Source organism: Triturus cristatus, chromosome 12 (genome assembly GCF_964204655.1).
Source record: "Triturus cristatus chromosome 12, aTriCri1.1, whole genome shotgun sequence".
Taxonomy (NCBI): Eukaryota; Metazoa; Chordata; class Amphibia; order Caudata; family Salamandridae; genus Triturus; species Triturus cristatus.
The window spans coordinates 121,799,183-121,822,538 of NC_140595.1; the positions used below are offsets into that span (position 1 = coordinate 121,799,183).

At 40.8% G+C, this 23,356-nt stretch overlaps 1 protein-coding gene across 2 annotated transcripts in view; it reads left to right on the forward strand.

Annotated features, from left to right (window-relative positions):
• ATP8B2 (ATPase phospholipid transporting 8B2) overlaps window positions 1-23,356 on the forward strand; it is a 363,866-nt gene that overhangs the window by 164,035 nt on the left and 176,475 nt on the right. For both annotated transcript variants that reach the window (XM_085638856.1, XM_085638855.1), the window contains 5 exons: window positions 390-460; window positions 917-996; window positions 2,706-2,864; window positions 6,359-6,447; window positions 7,601-7,797. In XM_085638856.1, the coding sequence (XP_085494982.1) occupies window positions 390-460; window positions 917-996; window positions 2,706-2,864; window positions 6,359-6,447; window positions 7,601-7,797 (596 nt within the window). The remainder of the gene's footprint in view (window positions 1-389; window positions 461-916; window positions 997-2,705; window positions 2,865-6,358; window positions 6,448-7,600; window positions 7,798-23,356) is intronic.

The window sequence follows — 23,356 nt, forward strand, 5'->3', positions numbered from 1 at the left end:
GGTCCAGTCTGGTGCTTGGGGAGAATTCAAAGGTAAGGAATCTGCAGCTTGATCTTTCCTCTACCAGCTAAGACATTACAAAAGGTAACTAACTTGTTCTCTAAGTTGCTCATGTATTGCCATTAAGGCCTGAAGTGCATTACATTTCCAAAGCGGGTGTTTAATGTGCCCGATTTGTGTTCTGATGATTTTTTGTATGAATTGTCTACAGTAGGTTGTTTTAGCCAGTTGTTTAATTGGTCGATTTACTGATTGCTGAAAGGCTGTGGTCTGGTTATTTTTATTCATGATGCGTCTATATCTGGGATTTAAAAAAGTTTTACATTATTTTACACACACTTTGGAGGAATACTGCTATTGGATAGATTTGCTCTTTTTCTTTTTTACAGGCAGATCTGCTGCTTCTTTCCAGCAGTGAACCTCACGGACTTTGTTACATTGAAACAGCAGAGCTGGATGGGTATGTTAGAATAATGTGTTTCTCTTTGACCCAGGACTCCCTCCTTGACATGACTATAAACCATGAATCACAAAATTTGGTGCATGGTCTTTTTACACTCCTCATGTTCTTTCTTGTCTCTTGCCTCTGTCCTGTTTCTTAGCCATAATTTTGCTCTTTGCTGTTTTTTCTCGCCTGTCCTTTTTGTTCACTTCACCTCATGTATTGTGACTTTTGCAACCCAAAAATATAATTCTAACGATAGTGACAAGGTTGATGTTATGTTAAATCATCTGTAAATTCCTGTATAACTAACGAGAGTCTTAAGTCCCTGAAGATGAAGCCCAGGTCAAAGCTCAGGCTTCCTATGCCGCAGGCATAAGAGTGTTTGGAGGGACGCATTTGTTCAGATTGGAGTTTGGCTAGCCAGTGTCCTTGTGACGATGGACCTCACAGTTTCAGACTTTTTCTTTTCAGGGAAACTAACATGAAAGTGCGCCAAGCTATACCTGTGACTTCGGTGCTGGGTGACACCAGCAAGCTGGCCAAGTTTGATGGTGAGTGAGCTGGCAACAGGTAAACTGGATGCTGGAATGGATGCTTGTGGCCTACAATTCAACATTACTCAATACCCTTTTGAAAATGTGTATATTTTCGATATTGGGTAGTACGTACACCTATGGAAGATATGCTCTTAACGTGCATCTTGGTCATGAATTGTCTCTGTTCCAGTGTCTGGTCCTCCTCCAATAGCATAGTTCACACATTTTGGTAGGAGTGGGTGAAAGAAATGTGATGAGTGTACTTTTAATTAATACCAAATTTAGTCAATGAAAAGGTTATCTTGTTTTTTTATTTTAACACTTTGATTCTAACAAATACTCAGCTTACTTTACTTCTAGTTCGACATTTACTTATTGCCAAGCCTATTGTGAGCAAAGTTCTATACCATGGCGGCCCATAGTGGCGCTTGTCATTTTTCATGGCTGTCCCCAAAAGACTGATTTAACACTTGCCCAATAAGTGTGATCACAATGAAGAAAGGATAAAGAGAGTTCCCACATTTCTGGCATGCTACCTATGCTCTTCATTTCTCCTGGTTCAACTCTTCATCACACCTGTATCCCTTGTAGCACCACTCTGAGGTGCAGCCTTCCAGGACAGTACTCCATGGGAAATATGACACTGGCTTCAAGATTGGTTACACTGGTCTTGGGGATAGTTGAGTGAGTTAAAATCTTGCTTCTGAGCTATGTAATGATCCGTTGGTCATGAGTGCTATTCCCAAAAATATCAACTCCTTCTTCCTCTCGCCTGAGGTCGGTAAGTTGAGTCCCATTAAATAAATTGGGTTACATTAATACCGGTTATTTTTGCCCTTTCATTCATCATTCATTCATTCATTCATTTTTGCCCTTAAAAATGGCAGAAGCGTGGTATAAAGTGTAATATAAAAATAGTTATTAATATTATTCATGCAACATGCTTGTGGAAGGGGTGGGAGTGCGTTTGAATGTTAAGGTAGCATTTGATTTTTTTCTACAATCGGATTGTGCTGCAGAGAGGGTTTACCAGTCTCAATGTGTGGACACCTTTCACTGTTAAAGTACAGAGGTGACAGATATTGTGCCAGAGTAATGAAGATCATCTCTAACTGCCACAGAATATGATTAAATATTTTTTTTTGTGTGATGTTGCTGTTATCCATCTACTCAGTTGATGGACTAATGGGTGTAAAAAATTAATCCAGAGTTAATTTCTTGTTTGGTTTTCCGCTCCCTCTGTAATGTATCCAGAAACCCTTGGTTTATGGTGTACCTTTTTATAAGAATGTAATCGATCTTTCACTGTCTGCCGTTTTTCCAACTCCTTTTCAATCCCTCTTCTTCCTTAATCACATCTGTTAAGTATATTGGAGGTAGGGCAAGTATACGTGTTTATTTGTCAGTGTCCTCTAAAACAGCTTCTGTGTGTTTCCCAATTTTTGTCACCTCTGAATCTTTATTGCTTTTGCTTTTATTCTATAATTTCTCTGTTGCCTCCTACGTTTTTCTTAGTGCTAATTTTCCTGTCGATCCTAGGTTTTTCTCTTAATATTCTTATTCTCATGCATCACTCTCACTTGTCATACCTTATTGCTTTTTATCATTATTGCCCTTCTGGTTTCATTCTCTGCACAAAGCATCGAGTTTTACACTTTCCTATCCCTCTGAAATGCCACTTAATCCTTTGTCTTTGACACTGTCCCTTTCTCTCATTCTCTTAGGTGAAGTGATCTGCGAGCCTCCCAATAATAAACTGGACAAGTTCTGTGGCACTCTGAATTGGAAGGATAACAAATATTCACTGACCAACCAGAACATGCTGCTGCGTGGCTGTATGCTGAGAAACACAGAGTCTTGCTTCGGGCTGGTCATCTTTGCAGGCAAGACTAGGGGGAATTTGAAAAATGAAGTGAACTCTGGTGAACATAGAATGTTGCTGTGTCATTGGTGTAGAGGCAAGGACATCTTGGATATGCAGGGTATCTTGCTGGTTGTTTCAGTGTGATGGTAAAGGGACTTTTCTGGGATGCACTTTGCATAGAAGAGGTAAAGGGGTCTCAAGGTGACATTCTTCCTGCTTACGTAGGGCACACTGAATGAAGCACAGTACACTATGGGAGTACTTTCAGACTCAGTTGGAATGTGTCACTTCAAACATTTCTCGCTAGTATTACCTTACTCTTATCACATCCTAAGCCTCCCAACGTCTTCATGGCCCAGCTGGGTCTTGCATGCCTGAATCTTTGTTTTGGGATTCTGCTTTTTTGACCCCTACTCCCTGACGGTCTTTCAGTTGTGTTCCTGCTCTTCGTTTTGAGCACACCATCTCCCCTTTATTGTGTTCTTGTTGTGTATGTTTTGTTCTTTAATTTCACTAATGTTGTTCTGCCCTTGTCCTTTCTTCACTATTCCATTTGTATCTCTTCTCTCTGCATTTCCCTTACTCTTGTTGAGTTAAAAAAATATATTTTTATTAGGTTTTAACAAGCAGTTACTACAACGGTTTGTCACCATTCTTTAGTTTTTAAAGTGTTTACATGGATGTATTGTCCCGCTGGTTTTGTAAGTTCATCCCTCATTTAGAGCCTCTCCGATAGGACCTCCATGCATTCCATATTTTATCCCATTTCTTGGGGCAGCCCTTTCCCTCGTAGACCACACTCTGCTTGTATGCATCAGTCCATGTCTTTTTTTCTAGTCATCGATATCTGTAGCTGCTGCATTTCTCCACCACCGGGCTATTCTGTGTCACCACTATTAAGCCCAGTGCCATCCACAATTTGGGGCATTTCAGAACTGTATATTTAGTATGAACCACTTGGTGGTTCTTGTGATTGGGCTTCCTCTTGTTAATTTTGTTCATTTTCAAAACAAAAACATAGTCCTGTGGGGCTCAATCACAGTATTATTTTTTTCCACAGTAAAAAAAAACAATTTAACACATGATCCTTAGAATCAATCAAATCAAGCAGTTTATTCAGTTATTACTGTATGATTTTCCATGTAGTGTTTCAACTTCACACAAGTCCCTTGATCACAGTTAAAAAGAAACTAGTCCAACTCATAGCCATTAAATAAAACACTAAATCAAATCCTACATTATTTTTTAGCATGTCTCCTTTCTTCCTTGTATTGCACCAAAACGTGGTTGCACAATGCATTCAGTGTGCAATCTCCATGGAGGTTGTAGTTTAAAAAAAAAAAAAAAATCACATTTCTTGGCAATCGTGCCCTATCCTTGTTTTAAAGTCCACATAATTCCTCCGGAACTTCAAGTGGCAGTGGTAATCAACTTAATAAGATCACGCTTAGACTACAGGGTTTTATATCTGAACATCAAGAAGTCCTCACTGAACAGATTTCAGGTCATTCAGAATGCGACTGCCCACCTTACCCTAAATGTGCAGAAACAACACTCGGTGAGGGAGTATATTGGCTCCCTTCACTGGATGCCAGTTAGAAAGCTGGCGAAATATAAAGCTCTTTGTATGGACTATCTGGCTCTTCACCATCAAGGGTCTGCGCCTTTTAGAACAGTTTTCCAGTGGTATATCCTAAAAGACTGCTCAGATCATCCTCTCATAGGAAGGTGACTATCCCCAGATTCTGCAAAGCCAGGTGGGGTGTCTAGTCCTTTTCGGTGGTGGCAGTGAAATTATGGAACACTTTACCTGTGCATATTGCTGTCCTGGAGTCTTACCAGGTGTTCCACAAGCAGCTTAAAACCTGGCTCTTTTTTCTCCCTTAAGTGTAGTTCCTTGGTCTTCTTTCGGTTGTTTCCTTACATGACCGAACGCTTAGACACCTTCGGATTTAGGGCGCTTTACAAATCTCATTACTATAATTCGTTTGTGCAATCCCCATGGATGTAGCCATTAATATAAAAAAAAACATTTCTGGGCAATCATGTCCTATCGTTCTTTTAAAGTCTGAATAGTTAAATTGTTATTCAAAATTTACAGATATCTCCTCTTGTAGGTATTGTTGAACTGTTTCGGTCAAACGTAGTTCACAGGCCTCTTCATGAACAGAAAGACTGAAGTACCTTGAAATACAGCCGCCAGGCTTATGCAAACAAATGCGTACACATCAACTTCAGATGATTATTCACTGCAAGTTCTTTATCGCAGAGGGAAAAAACCTCTCTCCGCCTTGGATGGAAGCCGATGACTGCCACACCACATGCAACCACCTGACAATATCTACAGGAGGAGCTATCTGTATACATTTTAAAGAGCAAAGTAATTATACTGACTTTAAAACCCGGATAGGGCATGATTGCCCAGAAATGTGATGTATATATTTGGTTTTTGGACTATCTCCATGGGGATTGCACATTGAATGAATTGTGCCACCATATTTTTATGCAATACGAGGAAGGAGACATGTTTGCAGCCCAGGTATTGTGGTGTGTTTGGGCATACCCCTATATGTTTTGACATGATTTTGTTCATTTTGTCCTTGTTGAATCTCCCTATCGCCCTTCGTTTTGTGGAGGTCAAAACTCCATTGCTTCTACTATGCGAATCGCCATTCGTCCTTAAATATTTTGCTTTGTATTTTTTCTTCTTCCTGCTCCTCTCCATTTGTTCCAGATATTTCTTGATTTCCTTTTACTTGGCTCACTGCATGCTCGTTTTCAATTGAGTCCATATTTTTCTTCTTTTTTTGTGATATAGGTGGATATGGTGGTTGGACTGCGGCCCCTTTTTTGTCCTTCCGCTAGGGACGGCCATGCTGAGTGAGGGAAGTTGTGCTGAATTCATTAGTGTATAGTGGACGTAATAGAGTGTAAATTACTGAGCACCCTTTGTCAGGTCACTGGATGACTAAATATCCACTGATAACTTTCGTACTTTGTTTGGTGCATAAATCTTACGAACTGACAGGAATAATTGATGATATTTAATAACTGGCATAGCTTGTTTCGATGATTGCTGAAAAAACAGCGATTTTAATATAGGAATCAAGTGTTTTGTTTCCAAACAGCAATTTCAGCATGTTCCAGAGCATGAGCGGAGATCAGAATGCTTTTCCGTCCATACTTGGTTAATAAGTTCTCCTCGCTTGACCGCAAGAGCCTGGAGGGACAGTAAGGCTGAAATATGGATTGAAATGGCATGGGGTTTTTCTGTTTATGAATGTTTACAGAAACCTCAGGATGATTTAGGGGGTGGAAGACTTCCTTTTATGTTGTGGGAAGGTGGGTTTGAATGTGTGATTGAAAACCAGCACATGGTTTTATGCAGGTCTGTTAAATGTGGTTTCACATGAGAGGGGAGTTTGACGGAAGCAGTTTGTCAACGTTTTTAATGATTTATGCTTTGCTGTCACTTTCTCTTGATTTTATGCTGATTCCTTGATTTTTCTTTAGGGCCTGACACCAAACTTATGCAAAACAGTGGGAGGACCAAGTTTAAGAGGACGAGTATTGACCGCCTGATGAATACACTTGTTTTGTGGGTATGTAATCTTACACAGTTGTTTTAGTTACAGAAGACCTGACCTCTAAATAGTTCTCCCAGTGCACTTCATTCAGCACTAATTTCAGTTTCATGGCATAGAGACGGTGAACTTTGTTAAGTGCATTGTCATTGAAATTGGTTATTATCCTGCAGAACGTGTAGTTTCAATGGTAGACCGAAACCCAGCTCTTTTGAAGCACATCCGCTGTCTAAAACATCCATTACTAATATGATCCAGAAGTGCAAGTAGATAAACCAAAGTCACTGGCTCACGACATGTCACTTCCTGACATTCTTGTGCTGGGGCACTGTAGTACCTTTCTTTGGAACTGTCAAACAGTAACTCGATGTTTCCGGTTTTAAGTACATGATGACATGCGTTACTAGAACTTCAGAGAGCATGATTCTAAGTGTTTTTTTTTTTTAAGTTTATGGGAATATTTAACGTTAAGTTAATTTAGACAGATGTTAAATTGATTGTCACATTTGAACTCTTGTCTGTATGCCAAACATTTTGTCATTCATAATAATATTAAGAAAACTCTGTGCAGGCGATTGTAAGTTCTGGAGTGTTGAGCCTGATCTTGTGAAGAGAACTGTGGACAAGTCCATAGAGATAAGAACTGTATGTTGTTGGGTTTGTTAGAATCTCTGTGCATGTCCACTTTAAAGTCTTTTTTTTAGCTGCTGGTCTTACCATGACTGATGCTTTGCTTTCTTAGGTCAGTTTATTATTTGTAATTGTATTAACATTATCTTCTTCATTTGACTGTTGACTTGGCCATAAGCATTGAAACTTTTATACATTGTGGCATTTGTCATGACCTTGCTGGACATTACCTGGTTTTCTTTTAGTCTGTTGGGCATTAAGTTACAAGAACCATCCTCAAGTTTTCGATGGGACAAAAGTAGCAAGTGATATGTGCCACACTAACCAAGTTAATTTTCTCCCATTTCATAGCAACATTTCCTTTGTAAGCCTAAGTCTGTAATTAATCAAACTTGGCTATGTGGTTTTCAGAGTCTCTTCTTTGGAAGGGTGTGGGTAATTGCGATCTATTGCAGGGCTAGCATGTGGCATCCACTGTGTTTAACCAACATGTGGTCAAGTATGCATAGTGAAAGATGACTCTATCTCTTTCTCACTGTAGATCTTTGGCTTCCTGGTTTGCATGGGAGTGATGCTGGCAATTGGCAATGCTATTTGGGAGTACGAGGTTGGAGTGCGTTTTCAAATCTACCTGCTGTGGGATGATGCTGTGGATAGTGCCTTCTTCTCTGGCTTCCTCTCCTTCTGGTCCTACATCATCATTCTGAACACTGTGGTGCCCATATCCCTTTACGTGAGGTAAGTGCCTATCTGCATTTTTCAGGCATGTACATGACAGCATAAAGTCACTTCTCCTGGGTGTAATGGGCCTCAAACTCAAATCAATCATGTTCTTCGTAACTCATCGGACAATAGGGATTTCCCCTAGGGGTTATAGTTTCCCCAGGAAGATAATTCTATTGGGTCATGACATTTTTCTAGCTTCAGTAGCATCTATACAAAAATTGGAATTATTAATGGAAAATTCCACTCCTGTAAATTATTTGCATAAATAACCCAATGGTGAGAAGCAATTTTATTATAAAAATACTTTTATTCTGCAAGGCACTGGCATTTACAGAATACTAGCTCATAAATGAAAATGTGCTTTCGAAACCAGTATGTTTTAGGATCTTTCCCTTGCATGTGTATTTTTCAGTATGATTAAACTGTTATTATTTAAAGACAATTTATGAGTTTGTATTTGAAGAAAAAAAACATATTCTGAGACCATACAAAAGCTCCCTGAAACAGCGTGCTGTACAAGTGTCAAGAGGATAAGGTGATGAAAACGTTTTCGTGCCAAACAAATAATACAGTATAGTGAAGGCACAGAAAAAGAGAATGCATAGGGAGTGTCACAGAGTTCCATAGGAATTCTTATCCCACCTCAAAAGAAATGCCTCAAAATTATACACTGGAGGAAATTTATTTTAACACTAGTACTTAACTTTCATCACAATCTAATTAAGGATATGAATTGTCATGAATGCAGTTTTAATATTCTGTCAAACTTGATCTATTGTACATTTGTTATGTAGTAGTCAAACCTTCTAAATCCATAAATGTGATATTGATAAAGCACAAACAAATTAATTTCTTGTTGTGTTTTGTCCGGCCTTTTCCCACATCCTGGCAGGTTTTGGCCCACCTAGCAGTATCAAGTGACAGTACACATGTTCCTTACTGACCACAGTGCTGTTTATTGACCCTGATACTGCAAGCCTCCTAATCCTCCTTTCCCCTTATGGGGGCTCACTGTAGCAGACTACCCGTAGCCTATTGGGGAGGGGCGGGAGGGGGTTGTGTGAAGGCTTATTGAGATGCAGTACAGAACACAGTCTCTCTCTAAAAATGGTCTGACAGGATATTTCTTGAATAAAAACACTTGCATAAACAGCTTAGCATTACCGTACGTAAAAGTGATCATCAACAAAGTAGTCCTAAGGATCTAACTATTGGAGGTATATGGAAAAACTTTTATGGAGAAGACCTCTAATGCTGGTGGGAGGTATTGTGCTATACTTTGGCGGAACAGCTCTCACATGAAACAATGGACCAGTGCTTTCATATGGGACTTCAACACCAGGGCTATCTCTGCAGCTGCTCAGAGTTCCGAAAGAGACAATTAAAAGGTATCAGTGGGTGAGTCTCTGTTACGATTCTGTTTATCTGGTTATTTTGAGAGGTGAGCCACATGCTTTATCACATCAAACTAAAGTTGGATGAGGAAAATAGATCTCAGGCCTTGTTGGTGCCAGCCTCATGGGTTAATGATTCTAGATTGAGGTAGTGAGTGGGGCAGGGGTCGCTCTTTACCATAATGAAAGTTTGCACTAGCTTTAAATCCAAAGATATTTTATCAACATTGGCAGTGTTTGTCAGGTTTGGATAATAGACCACCCAGCGGTTCTTCGTGGCTCTAGGGATGCTTTTGGCTCTAGGATGCTTTTGGCATACACACGGTTAGTGCAGACCCTGTGCTGAAACCATGTTGCGTAGAGCTCAGGAGAGTACAGGAATTATTACATAGGTTGCTGCCTTAGTGCGAGTGTCACTGTGTAAAGTAGGCTGTATTTGCTAGGTTCAATCTGTAAAATAAATAAAAAATAAGCCCCTAGCTATGGCTTATATGAACTTAATTTTGATGTATCCCACCACACTCTGGAGTAAAAGGGTGGTGAGGGGTTTTTAAGAGCTGCCTTGTGCACAGAGCAGCTCCTCTGGATTTCTTCGGGCGGCTGGGGATCTACTTTCGGGCACCACTCGGTCAGCAGAGGTGTGGAGGTCTATGAGCAGAAGTTGAGGCTTGCTAATCACCTCCTCCCCCGCAAACACCCCCAACCCCACTTCATCGTCGAAATGCCAAGCAACTTTTACTTCTTAGACATGAAGCAACAATTTTCCTTACAAGTACAGTCCACTGCAATTCTAGGGATTACTTATTTAGTTTAAATCACCTTTTTCAGACTTGATATATGCTTCGAGTATCAGGCTGTCTTCCTATTTGTGTGCTTGCGGACGCTCTGGCTAGGTCAGATATTCTGACCCATGAATCATGTGTTGTGACTCACCTAACACCTGCTCCTCAGAAAAGGAGCAGAGTAAGAATGCCTGCTTGAACACATTTCAGAGGAACCTTTTTGTTGTCTGTGTCCCAGCAGAAACCTGGACCTTTGCCTAGAGAACACTGGAGTTTGTTTTTACGAGATCCCTTAGATTTAGTATGATCTACGTACAGCGGATGTAAGTGGGAGCATCGAACAAAAATGATGAAAACAGCAGTGAGAGAGAGATGGTGCAAGTTGCTAGCTACCTCGGTACCTTCAATCTCCCTTACCTAATTGTAGCAAGAAAAGCTCATATGTGATTTTCTATTTTACATTTTGTCAGATATCTAAATATATATATATATATATATATCAGCATAATGCTGGCTCCAAGCTACGAGAACCCCGACCCCAATATGTTATCAGAGTGGGCCGAGTGTAATCTTGATTCATCTTGTAGACTGGTGAGAATACTAGTTAAATATGCGGAGAGCGATATGACTGCAGCACAGATCAAAATTGCGGGACTCAATGAACAAATATCAAAGATTGGAGATTCGGAATCAGAAAAAAGATTCCGTGAAGACATGCATTTCTGGTTAGCTAAGGAAGAGGACATTATAAAAAAACGCAAAGCGTTTAAATTTCAAAGGGACAAGATGGATTATCAAAATGGACAGGTCTTTACATTTGCCAAAAAGTTTGATTCTTTTAAAAGGACCAGTGCATCGGCGCTTATGCAAACAGCGCCACCCAATGGTAATTCCCTAGTCCAGTCATCTTCCTCTGTCTCTGATTTAAGTTCTGTACCCGGCAGTGAATCTGAGAATGAACAAGCTACTACTAGCTCACGGTTGGGGTTTACAAAATTCTCCCTGAGCCAAGAGTTAGATTGTTTGCGCCAGGACCGCAGACAGACCCTCAGACCTCGGGCAGCAAATTGCAAGACAGACAAAGAGCAAACCTCAAGCGTCGATGGGCGCAGAGAAAGCCGCAAGAACAGACAACGGCGGCAAACCGACTTCCAAAAAGCAACAGAGGAAATGGGTTCGGAAATGAGCCCTTTGGGTGACAATTCTCTTTCCATCATCAACCTTTCCGATGTGCATCTCACTTCCGCTGACAGTAAAATCCTTTCTTTAGGTTTATCTTTTTGCCCACCTAACGACTTTAACTACACGCAGACCCGCATTGATCTCTACAAAAACATTCGCAAACTCAAACTTAGGAAGTTCCATCTTCAGAATACATCTAAACGCGCAACTCCAGTTACTAGTATGGCTGCTAATCTCAGTCCTTCTTGCCCTACGCTAGGGGAGTATGAGTTACTTTGCAATTTACAGGATCTACGCAGGGAAGGCACGGTAGATGAAAATCCTCCTGAGCATGATTTACAGCCAAGACTGGATATGCCTGGTTGTTCCGGTTTTAAACCCAAGTCTAAATTTAATCCTATTATGGTACATTATAACATTGATAGCTACAATGATTTGGTCATTACCCAGCTTAAAAAATTGCATATTTCAACTTTAAAAGCTCAAAAACAACGCCAAAGACAGAACAACTGCTTTGGTAGTTTAATGAAGAAGTTGCAAAGCAATGATAATGTGGTAATTCGTCAATCTGACAAGGGAGGCAACATTGTCCTCTGGCCGATATCCATGTATATGGCAGAGGCCTTTTATCATCTGAAGAATCGTGAGTGTTATAGACGAGGCGATTGGCCAGCAGTCAATCGAGCCTGGAATGACCTCAACGCCAAGCTGCTATCCTGGAAAAGCATGGGTTTACTCAGTGGTGACGAATTCAAATTTTTAAAAACCAACTATCCAGTCATCCCTGTTTTTTATTTGATTCCTAAAATTCACAAAGACTCTGCCAAACCCACGGGGAGACCTATTATCTCCGCAAGAAACAGCATGATGGAGAACATCTCGCGGTACATTGACTTTTTCCTCCAGGAACATGTCAAGAACTTACCCTCTTATCTGCAAGATACGGGGGATTTCCTAAGGAAAATAAGTACTGTATCCTGGCAAGATGATTACCTTTTGATAACACTGGATGTCACTGCCTTGTATACTAGCATCCATCATTTGGATGGAATTAGAGCAGTTGAACATTACTTGCGAACTCAACCTGTTCACATGTTGCAGCACAGTAAAATGCTGATTGATATGATTCAGACTTGTTTGAATAACAATTACTTTCTCTTCCAGAGTCAGGTGTATCAACAAAGGAGAGGTGTGGCTATGGGGGCTTGCTTTTCCCCCAGTTACGCCTGTTTACACATGGGACTGTGGGAGGAGCAAGTCCTCAGGGCCCGCTTCGGTCATGTTTTGGACAACCATGTTATATCTTGGTATCGTTATATAGACGATTTGTTCATAATCTGGAGAGGTTCTGAAGCCTCAGCGAATGTGTTCATTGAGGGAATTAATGTAAACAATCTGAACTTGGAATTCACGGCATCTGTCAGCAATACTTCTGTAAACTTTTTGGATGTAGAAGTGTTCATCAAGGATAATCACATTGAGACCAAACTACATCGTAAGGTCACGGCAGGCAATACGGTTCTACATGCCTCTAGCCATCACCCCGACCATCTGGTGCGTAGTATCCCCTACGGGGAAATGCTGCGCATCAGACGGATTTGTAGCAGGGACACTGATTATGTGGAGGCTCAATTGGAGAGTAGGCAACGCTTTATGGACAGAGGTTACTCAGCTAAAGTGCTTGATATAGCAATAAAGAAAGCTAATTCCATCTCTCGCTCAACAGCACTAAAATGCAGTTCTGCTTCTACTGCATTGTCCAATGCCACCAGTCCTATGTTCGAACCACCAAGGCTAATCACCACCTACAACTGTCAACACAGTAAGGTGCGTATGATTTTTAACAAAAATTGGCCGTTGGATCGTAACGATCCAGTAATTGGTGAGTTGTTGCCGAAATCCCCAGCTATCACATTTCGTAGATCTCGTTCAATGAATGATATGCTGGTGCAAAGCAGCCCAGAGATCAGTACGAACAATTCATGGCTACAGAGTTCTAAGGGGTTTTTTAAGTGCGCCAGCTGCAAAGCCTGCAAACTTGGTGGAAACAGGACATCCTATATGACTCCTTTTAGTGATGTTTCTGTTTTGATTTCAAAGAAACTAACGTGCAAAACTGAATTTGCTGTGTATGTGCTGGAGTGTGCATGTGGCCTACAATATGTTGGTAGTACCAAGTTGCAGGTTCACAAACGCATTCTCCAGCACATGCGGGCTATCAGTAATAATGATGCAGCATACCCTGTCACCAGACACTTTAAAGAGATTCATGACAGTTGCCTAGACTTTTTAAGCTACTTTGTAGTAGACAGTCCCACGGCTCCGCCGGGGAGGCGACCGGGAGTCCCTGCTTAGACAGTTGGAGACTAGATATATTCTTATGTTGGACTCCAGGACCCCCAATGGCCTCAATTCTAGTGAAGATCTCTTTACCTGTCTATAACAATATCTATCACCCCAGGAGACAGTGGACGACTGTGATTTAAAACAAAGGTTACAATTGGATTTAGTTCCGATGCCCAATTCTGTTTTAGCGCAGCTTATCCCTGTCGGCTGTCTGCATGCATATACCAATACAATCTAAAAAATCATCTTCTGAGTTGCTTTTGTAACATATACTTTTTTATAATTATTTTTATCCTTTCTCCTCCTCTCTATATCTATATATATATATATATATATATTTCACTGATGCGTGATTCTTTCTGGGCAGATTAGATATGAGACTTTCTAGATTGTCTAACAAAATATAATCGCAGGCTTTTTTACTTTTTGGTAACAGTTTTTAAATATTTATGAAACAATAGATATTTAGTAAAAGTTATTCCGCATATTTAGGAATCTGGTTCTCCTAGCGGGAAAGGTTGATATATTTTACAACCAACACAATATCCAAACACATGAAGTGGGGAGCTACATGTAATGTACTATCATTTAATATGTGATTACGTTTTAGTTTCTTGAAAAGCGATGAAGTTATTAGTTAGGCATCTTGAAGATATTCTTGACTAAATATGTGATCATTAAGATTTTGAACATTGTACTGCAACTGTTTTTTGCACTAAAAATTGATGGCATTTGCACTTTAGCATGTTGTATATTATGATGGTATTACCTCACTATGAGGAGCATCTTTGACATGCCGTTTTCTTGCACTTGCAGTAATTTGCACGTTGCTCAATTTGCACATTTGTTTTTATTCGAGTAGTTGGCATGTTGCTTTTTATATTAATTAAGCAACAACTAATTAGCAGTTTGCACTAAAAAAATCTCAATATCACTAGTCGAATAGATGACCAACAGCTGCCCATAGTTTGTTTTTACAAATGTTGCTGCAATTTAATACCTTGCCAATTTTGCTATTTTGCACATGTTATTTTGTACAATGTGAAGAATTTGTATTACCGAATTCAGTTCTCACTGTCTTATGGCCACATTTTGCATTTATATCGATATGTCTTTTATATCTATTGGCCCGTAGATCACGTGTTGTAGACACTGGCACTTTAAATAATTTTGCTTTTACCTCAGGCGTCATGTGATCAAGGCCTCCGCGTTGAGGCCGAAACGCGTCATGGTGGTACGTGGTGCACTTATGGATTAAAAAATCATCACGCACTGAATTGCTTTGGGCCCGTGTTCGTCCTTCCAGTGTATGTGGCAGCAGTGGCAAAGTTCTTTTCATATATATATATATATATATCTCCTACTGGCGGTCGCCAGTAGGTAGTTATAGTTAGGACTGATTATCCATAGGAAATCCGCAACATTCTATTTGGAATAACTTTAGCGCCGGTTAACGAATCTTCGCGAAATTTTCTAAACTCGTGGCCTGCTCCGGTCCTATCCTGAAAGTCTCGGGGTGATTCGTCAAGGGGGGGTCCCAAAACGTGTTTTCCCCATGCAATTTTCCATAGGGACCGTTAGTCGCAGCTACAGCCCGAACTGCTGAACGGAATTACACCAAATTTGGCAGAAAGGTAGACCTTGGTTCAGAGTCGTGCCTTTTGCTTAAATGGTGTAAATCCGTTCAGTAGTTCCTGAGAAAATCAAAATCACATATATATCTATGGCCACTCTGGATCCGCGCACCCTGCCGTGCACGAGCTGTATTCGAATTGGCTGTCAACACTCCAAATCAGGAAGTGTTGGCAGCCATCGAGGCACAAGAAATCTAATTAAAAAACGCACAAAGCGCGAAAAGGGGGCAAGGTAGAAACACCCTGACCCCCTAGGCCTGCTCAGGGGGTCCCACAAGGCTGGGTGTGCGGATCTTGCCAATCAAAAAAAAAATGCTAATTAGCCCCGGGGGGGGTGGGCCAAATCCTGGGGGCATGATAAAAATGCCACATGCCCCGGGGACCGCCACCCCCGGGGCAAAATATGAATAATTGCAGGGGGCACATGGCTCCCCCCCCCTCCCCCCCCCCCCCCCCCGCAGCCGCAGCCCCGGGGACCGCCACCCCCTGGAGCTTAATAGTTTAATGTGGGACCGCCACTAATTTATTAACCTAGCATAAATAAATACCCTGTGTGGGGGGGCTCAATAAGGTTTCTAAGGTTTTTTAAATGCTAATTCCTAACTATAACATGTCTGAAACCTGTCTGTCTGTCTGTCTGTCTGTGTCTCCCCATCCCTTATTCAGCCCTCACTCCTTCCAGAGTTGGTAGGAACAGCCTGTATTCTGTGCAGGTCATGAAAACCTGTAAAACAAAAGTTCACATTTTTAAATTTTGATGGTAATCTCAACACCAGTGGTCTGTCTTCTCATGCAGATGCCGCCCCTGCCTGTTTGTTAGCAGCTGCTCATGATGTGTGGCTAATATAGATCCGATTTTTAGAAATAGCGTTTTTTGACCTGCTGTGCTACAGTCGTCACAATAATAGTTTCTCTATAAATCTGAAGAAATCCTAGTATGTTCCTTTACAAAGACTGAATTATATAGAACGCATTTTGGACTTTAGGTTAGATGGCTTTCCTTCAGCAGTTTTTGAGTAAGAAACAGTCACTCTGTTGTTTCAGCTCACTGACAGTATCCTTTGACTGGTCCTTCCAGAGGCTTTTACTTTATATATTGTTTTTAAAAAGCTTTAGGTAGCGCTCACGTCGCATTGCTGCTTTAAAGCCTCACTATTTGTTTCATACATTTGTCTTAACATGCTCATCTAGGGGTATCATATTGAGAACCAAGTGACTGTCTTCAGATCAAATCAGATAACATTGTGACAAGAAAATTACAGTCATCAACTTTATCATGGAGACTGTTCTGTCACAAGCTCAGCATATCACCCTTATGAAAGGCTTTGCCTTTAAAGTTGGCAGTAAGGTTGGTTATCGGCTTAGTGTGTTATCCTGCATATTTGTCTCATCTCTAAAGGAAAACATTCTCGATGTCTAAGTAATTTATGTTTTTTCCCCCAGGGGAAGGTTGTCACTGTAAAAGCATTTAATGGGTCATTTATGTTACTGCCACAACAAGCAGCTAGGGACCCTATTGCAACCCCTTATAAACTGACAGTTCAGTGATAGGACCTCACTTCTATACAATAATGTTCTTTTTGTAGTCCTCTAGAGAGAAAAGGGAACGTGGAAAGAGATACCCTAAGCAAGGCCGAATTATGCTCCACACGAATGGATACTAATTCATTTTGTTATGCACCCTGGTCAAACCCTGCGACACTCTACACACAGCTTGTTTTTGCCTTGTGAGGAATTCACTGTCCAGACTTTTTGCATGGGGTTGGGGAGAGGGTCTTCTGGGGAATGCTATCCTATTACATTGGTCAACAAATATACTTTATGATTTTGTTCTCATTCTTTGATCTATGCAACTGTACAGGGGTTGTTCTATGTGAAAATGATCCCCATAACCTCCTTTTAGGTTCTCCACATATTATTTTGCGACCCTTCTAATTTTGCGCATTGGCTGTAAGGTCCTCTCCATTTCCACATCGCCTGGTTGTTTGCTGATTATTAAAGGTCTAGTTCATGAGAAATTAGTCTGAACTCATGGTAATTTCAGATGAGAATAAGGCAGTTATATGTTCTGTTAGGACTCCACTGGAAATGTTGAGAGTGGGTGGGTCGTATTATCATCTTATGGGTCTGGGTCCTCAACAGATAGCTTAACCTGTTCCACACCTCCACAAAAGAAGTGCTACTTATGACTCATCTGACTAACGAAGGGTTCCCTATAGCTTGGCTGTGAATTCAACCTAATAGCCAATGCATTCTATGTAAATAGAGGAGCAGGTTAATTTTCTTTGCACAAGCCAAATATTCAGCTGCACAGTGGAGTCTTATTATTGGCACAACATGTTCTTTACACAAGCCTATTGAAGCTGTTGTGTTGTGTTGTTGGATATTGGCCAACTTACTGACAAGAAAGGTCTCTGGGTGCAGGAAATGTGATGAAAATATTTCTGAACTTCGGGTTCTGTCCACTTTAGCATTTTTATGGTCTTTCATAAAGACAAGTTGGTCCTTTGCTCCATGTACGTATTCTGAATGCGTTAATTAAGACATTATTCTTCCATATTTTCAAGCAAGACTACATGCTTGCAGGAACTCGATTTACAATGTAGATGTTTTTGGGTCTTGAAATAAAGAGAAGTAATCCTGTCAGGGTTTAAGGCCTTGAATGTGTTGCGCATTGAGGACTTGGCCAAGGGTTGAAAATAGCTACAGCTCTTGTCACAATGTGATAGCTCCTTGCTTCTTTAAATCCTGAGAAATTGTAGAGGTTCAATCATCAAGAAATTCCTGCTCAGTCAACATGAGCAGACCACAGTGGTGGCTCCTCAAAGACACATATTAGTCAGACACATTTGTAGGGCGTACACATTGTCTCACTCTTCATACTTTTGTAAGATTTATCCTTCTTACTGCATTCTCTTGCAAAACAGCAGCCTTGAGCCTGAACGTTTTGTGTACTTTTGCTTTAATTCTGGTTGGCCATATGGTGTTTCTCCCTCTTAAAATTGTTAAGCTATTTGCAACCAGTGGGAGCAAATTCAGTCCAGAACGAAAAGGTACCGAAAATAGTTCTTTCATCGTGATTCTCTTACTCGTAGTCCTTACTCTCCCTACTTCACAACAGTCCCGCTTCCAAAGTTGAACATAAGGCATGCTCAAATGTAAAAAGGTCCATAAGCTATTTCTTGTACTGCATGTGCCACTGGCAATTGCCAACCAGTTGTGAATGAGGAAGGGCAAGGGAGAGAGTCAGAAAGAAGGTATTTTTGTCTGACCTATATATTTCTCTGACTCTAATCTTTGCTGCCAATGAAAGGAAATAGTAGGTTTAGCCATATAAGCTCATGACCTAGTAGCTAATCAGCCATCTCAACACGATAGACAAAGCCAATGTGAGAATTTTGATGACTTCAGTAATGCTACCTACTCAAGTATTGGTCATTCTTACCACATCAAATAGCAGTTCAATGTTCATCAATTGCCTGATGAACCCTGTGTTGCCCACTACATCACACGTTCTTTATCTACCTCTGTTTTCAGAACCCAACTCTTAGATTCTCTGAATACATCTTTGTCTTATACAGTGCTCTACTGCCTTTCAGCTAGATTCACACATTACTTATACTACATAAATACATATGTACCCCTATCTCCATATCTCGTGAGTCAAGTAGTGGATACATCTATATGTTCCATAATTAGATATTGGGTACAATCATTTGCATGCATTAAATCATGACCATATACTGAAATCTGAACATAGACAAAACGTGATGTAGACTTCTCAATCTCATTAGACCAAAATATAAAATGTTGCTACAGTCAATAGTAGAATTTACAGTCTTATGAATACAGGGGGAAGGGTGGGCTAACTTCCTGGATTGGAGCATTTGTTGCATAGACTCATAAAATAATGTCAACAACCCCTAAAAAAGCCCACCAGCCAAAATTGAATCTGTTCTGTTATTCACACAAAAATAATTGTTTCATAATGCCCCATTTGCACCAGACGGCAAATGGGGCAGAACTTCTAAAACCTATTCTCTTAATGAGGCCACCAGGGCTCTGGTTACAGGGACTCTGGACCCAGTTAATGGGCAATCCTTCAATGTCTCCTGCTGGTCCTTTAAATTTGAATGTTCTAACATGGTGATGTAAGGTGCTCAAATTAGAGTTGCATCCGAGGTTGGTGTTCCCTTAGAACTACCACATTTCTGAGGTCAGTATCTCTAGGAGCTAGACAGCATTTAATATTTTTTGTGAACTCTCAGAATGTTGGCTCACGCTGGTCCCACCAGTTCCCATTAGCACCTTGAAGTGGATTTTATTATTAGGGTTGAGTTATGACTTTAAACTGATCTCTCCCTGAACAGAAAGGGATAAAAGCAGCTGATTCAGTGAGTTCCTATTTCAGTGCAACCAGCCACAGCTAATGAGTCATTACAAATTTCCTTTGTGTTCCTTGCTTGATGGAATGGATGAGATCTGATAAATTTCGGATGTGCTCAAAATAAAAAAAATGCTAGCACCTTCTGAGTTTAGGATGCAACCCCCAGACACTTTTGTTATGTTTACCACATAGGTGCTAGATTTTCATTCCACGTGGCTCGACAGTCTTTATTATTCTGCAGAGGGTAAACTTAATCATTCTCTGCGGCCTTCTTCAGTCCTTCAACAACTACTGTGTTGGTTGGACAGAGGTACTCAACAAAATTCAACAATGTTTCAGGTTTATTATGATTGGTATAGCCTCTGCCCATGTCACAAAATTTTGTTCAGTTTGCCAAAAGCCAATTCAAACCAAGTGTTGGTGTCTCAAGGTTGTTGGAGATTCAGTAATACCTGTGTGCTCAGTTCACTGGTCATAAGTAACCAAGAACAGAGTTCTATTATGGGTTCAACTGGTCTCTAATGAGTGACTAGGTGTAGACAGAGAGGGCCAATCAAAAAATGTCTTTGAGATTCCAGCATCAGTGGAAGTTATTTCAGTGTCAAGTTTTTCGGTTGCTGGGGGCACCCACAGGACCAAAGACCTCCATGGGACCCACAATTTGCGTTAATTGGATAGCTGTACTTTTACCCACATAACCCGAAAAGGTTATGGCTAGGAAAATCTTTCAAATCTTTCCTAAATCATGGTGACTGACCACTGTCATTTGGAATTTTGCCTACTGCCTGGAATGAAGGTTAAACCCCAATTGCAGTCTCTGGGGCACGATGGGCAAACATACTCATCAGGAGTAGGGCAGAGATTTTTCAGCCCTGTAGAGTTTAGTTCTGCAATGTGGCTCAGTAGATCCTAATTTTATGGGTCTTGTATTTACTTCTTAGTTCTATCTAATTGGACTGAAAGGTCCTACTGGCAGCTTGGTACTCGCTTCCTCAAACAACTATCAGCTGGACATAGCTCTTTGCTGTGTAGGTCACGGGCGTGCTGCAGTCATCTCATTAGCCCCTCTTGTCCATGGCATTGTTTGGCCACAGTTTTTTTTTCCACAGTCCTATCCTGAACATGGTCTTTAAGTGATAATCTTTTGTCAGTAAGGTCCTGTTCCTTAGAAATGTCCTCTCTGGACAGCCACGGTTTCACACAACTTATGCAACAGTGGTGCTAAGAAGCATATATTGATCGACACTGATGGCCATTGAAAAGAAGCATTCCCAACTCAGTTATACTTTCTTCTCCTGTCAAATTGTGGACTTCCCAAGGCTTTTCTGTATTTCTCTAGCCTAGGTGTTGTGTAAATGGAGTACTGCAAACATCCTTGGCTACTATCCCCTGCATGCAAGGCATCTCATAGCACACTTTGGAGATCGTTAGTACATGGTAGAGTGAAAAAAATGGTAGGAAATGCAGGGAAATTGACAGCAAAAGGGGTGTTGGTTGTTAATCTCAGTAGGTCTGACCTTTTGGCTTTCTCTGTGTTTATTTTGTCGTAGTTTTTGTCAATTTTTATTGTTTGTGGTGAAGCTGCCCTTGCCAGTCTACAAAAATAAAAACTTTGGCTAAAAGCAAAAATATTTTTGGGTATCACAAAGTGCACATTTCCATAGTAGTCGCTGTTCTGAAGGAACAACTGTGTGGATTTGCTCCAATTAAAAGGGCAGAATGCTGTCAATCACTGTGATGTTATCCCGTGGCTAAAGTGGGCTCAGCCATTGCCCTGTGCTGTATTGTAGGTGGGATAGCCTTGAGAATGACGAAATAACAGATCAATGGATGAGGAAGGCTGGCTGAAATCCCCTATTTTTAAGGATTTTATAAATATAATTGTAGTAAATTAAGATTCTTCGCTACACCAGACCTAACCAGCACATCAATAGTCTCATCTATGCAAGAGCTAATGGCTTTGTCAATGCATTTTAGCCATGCTGTACAGCAGCGCAGCTTCTGTACAGCATGGCTGAAACTTATGGCAAAAAAAGCGATATGAAGCAGCCATGATGCTTTTATTTTTGGACAAGAGGGCTCAATGTAGAATGCAGGACGGGAGATGTGGCTAACAACAACACGGCAGGGGACAAGCCAAGCAGCAATGCGGCGGGGCAGAGGACTGGGCAAGCAACCGTGTGCTGGGACGGGGATAGCAACAACACTGGAGGGTGGTAGGAAGTACGGGGCAAGCAATAAGGGAGGGAGGTGGCAAGCAATGGCGTGAGTGGGGGTGGGCAGGCAACAACGCAGGAGGAGCTTGGCAAGTAACTGTAGGAGGGGGTCTGAGAGACGGGGCAAGCAACAACACTAGAGGGACGGTGCTAGCGATGATGGGGCAAGGAACAACGCAGGAGAGGGCGTGAGGGATGGGGAAAGCAACAACGGAGGAGCAACGTGGGGTTGTTAGAACTACGATTAGCCAGTTGGTCTGGGAAATGGGTTTCCTTTTGTGCTTTGAGCAGAACCCAACTAAGACTGGTCAGTCATTAAACAAACAATTAACAATTATTTTTAAGTGGCTTATATTTTGAGTTATCCGAGTTATTCAGATTACCCTGATTGTTACGAATACTCCATGCGCACAGCCATGCGTGGGCTTGAGCTTGTAGGAAATAGTGAAAATTCAACCTCTGTTGCATATTGAATTATTGCAATTACTCTAATTTGAGGGCAACTTTTGGGATACGTTTCCAGAATATTGGGTTGTGGGCTCTTCAGATTAATCAAAGCTGAGCACGCTATACCTTTGTCCAAAGCAATACAGTTTCATTTGCAAATGTGTATGCCCAGTTTTTAGAGAGATTGGACTGTTTTACTTTAAGAAAAGCAGTGAGGGTGAGCTTTTGGGAACTACTGATGCAACAATTGGGTGTTTGGTGAGAGACACAATATTTATCAGTAGTTAATCTCCAAAGAACAAATGTGCTTTAATGTAATTGATTTTGTTAATGACCATTAAAGAAATCCAATCAAGATCTAAACTTGTTTTAAAGCTATGTTTTGTCTTGTGAGAAATTACCTTGGGAACTCTTGGAACTCATCTCAGAACCTATATCTGTAAACTATGTGCCAAGTTGCAACTGTTTTGACTAAAACATGTTGTAGATTTTTTTTGCATGTCTGCCACGTTATATATATGTAAAACCTTTTTTTTTATTAATTGTCTTATTGTATATGATGTTCAATCTAAACAACACATTTTTTAAAATAAAGTTTACCTCTGTAGATTGTGATTCTTTTTGAGAGCAGGTCTAAGAAGAACCTAGAGCTTGTCCAGAGATTGTAGTGAAAACATATAGCAGCAACAAGGCAGACTGGAAAGACTGATCCTCACCTTAACAGACAGCACAATTATAATATTCTGTATCCGGAATCTGGGTGTCACAAGATCTTTCAGACCTTAAGCCACACTGTGTGAGAAATGGACATCAAGCACAACATACTATTTGTACTTCACCATCTACTTCCATTAAAGAACAAACTGACTGTTGCGTGTTAGTTCACATAAAATGCTACGTAGGCAGGAACTGAGACCTTGCTTGTCATTGTCGAGCACCTGATGTGCTCCTCTTACCAGGCAGTAAGGCTCCCTCTCCTTAGAAGTCATGGTGTGATTGCAGGGGTTTTCCACAATCTTGGCCCTCTCTTGATCTGAAGTGTTAGTGAGTGTTAGTAAGATCTTTCATTTGCAAGACAATGCTTCTCTGTATCCATACAAATTATCATTATTTATAATGGTACCTAGGAGCATATCTATCCAAGCTGGTTTATACAGGAAGCAACCTAGGGGCCGCCAAAACG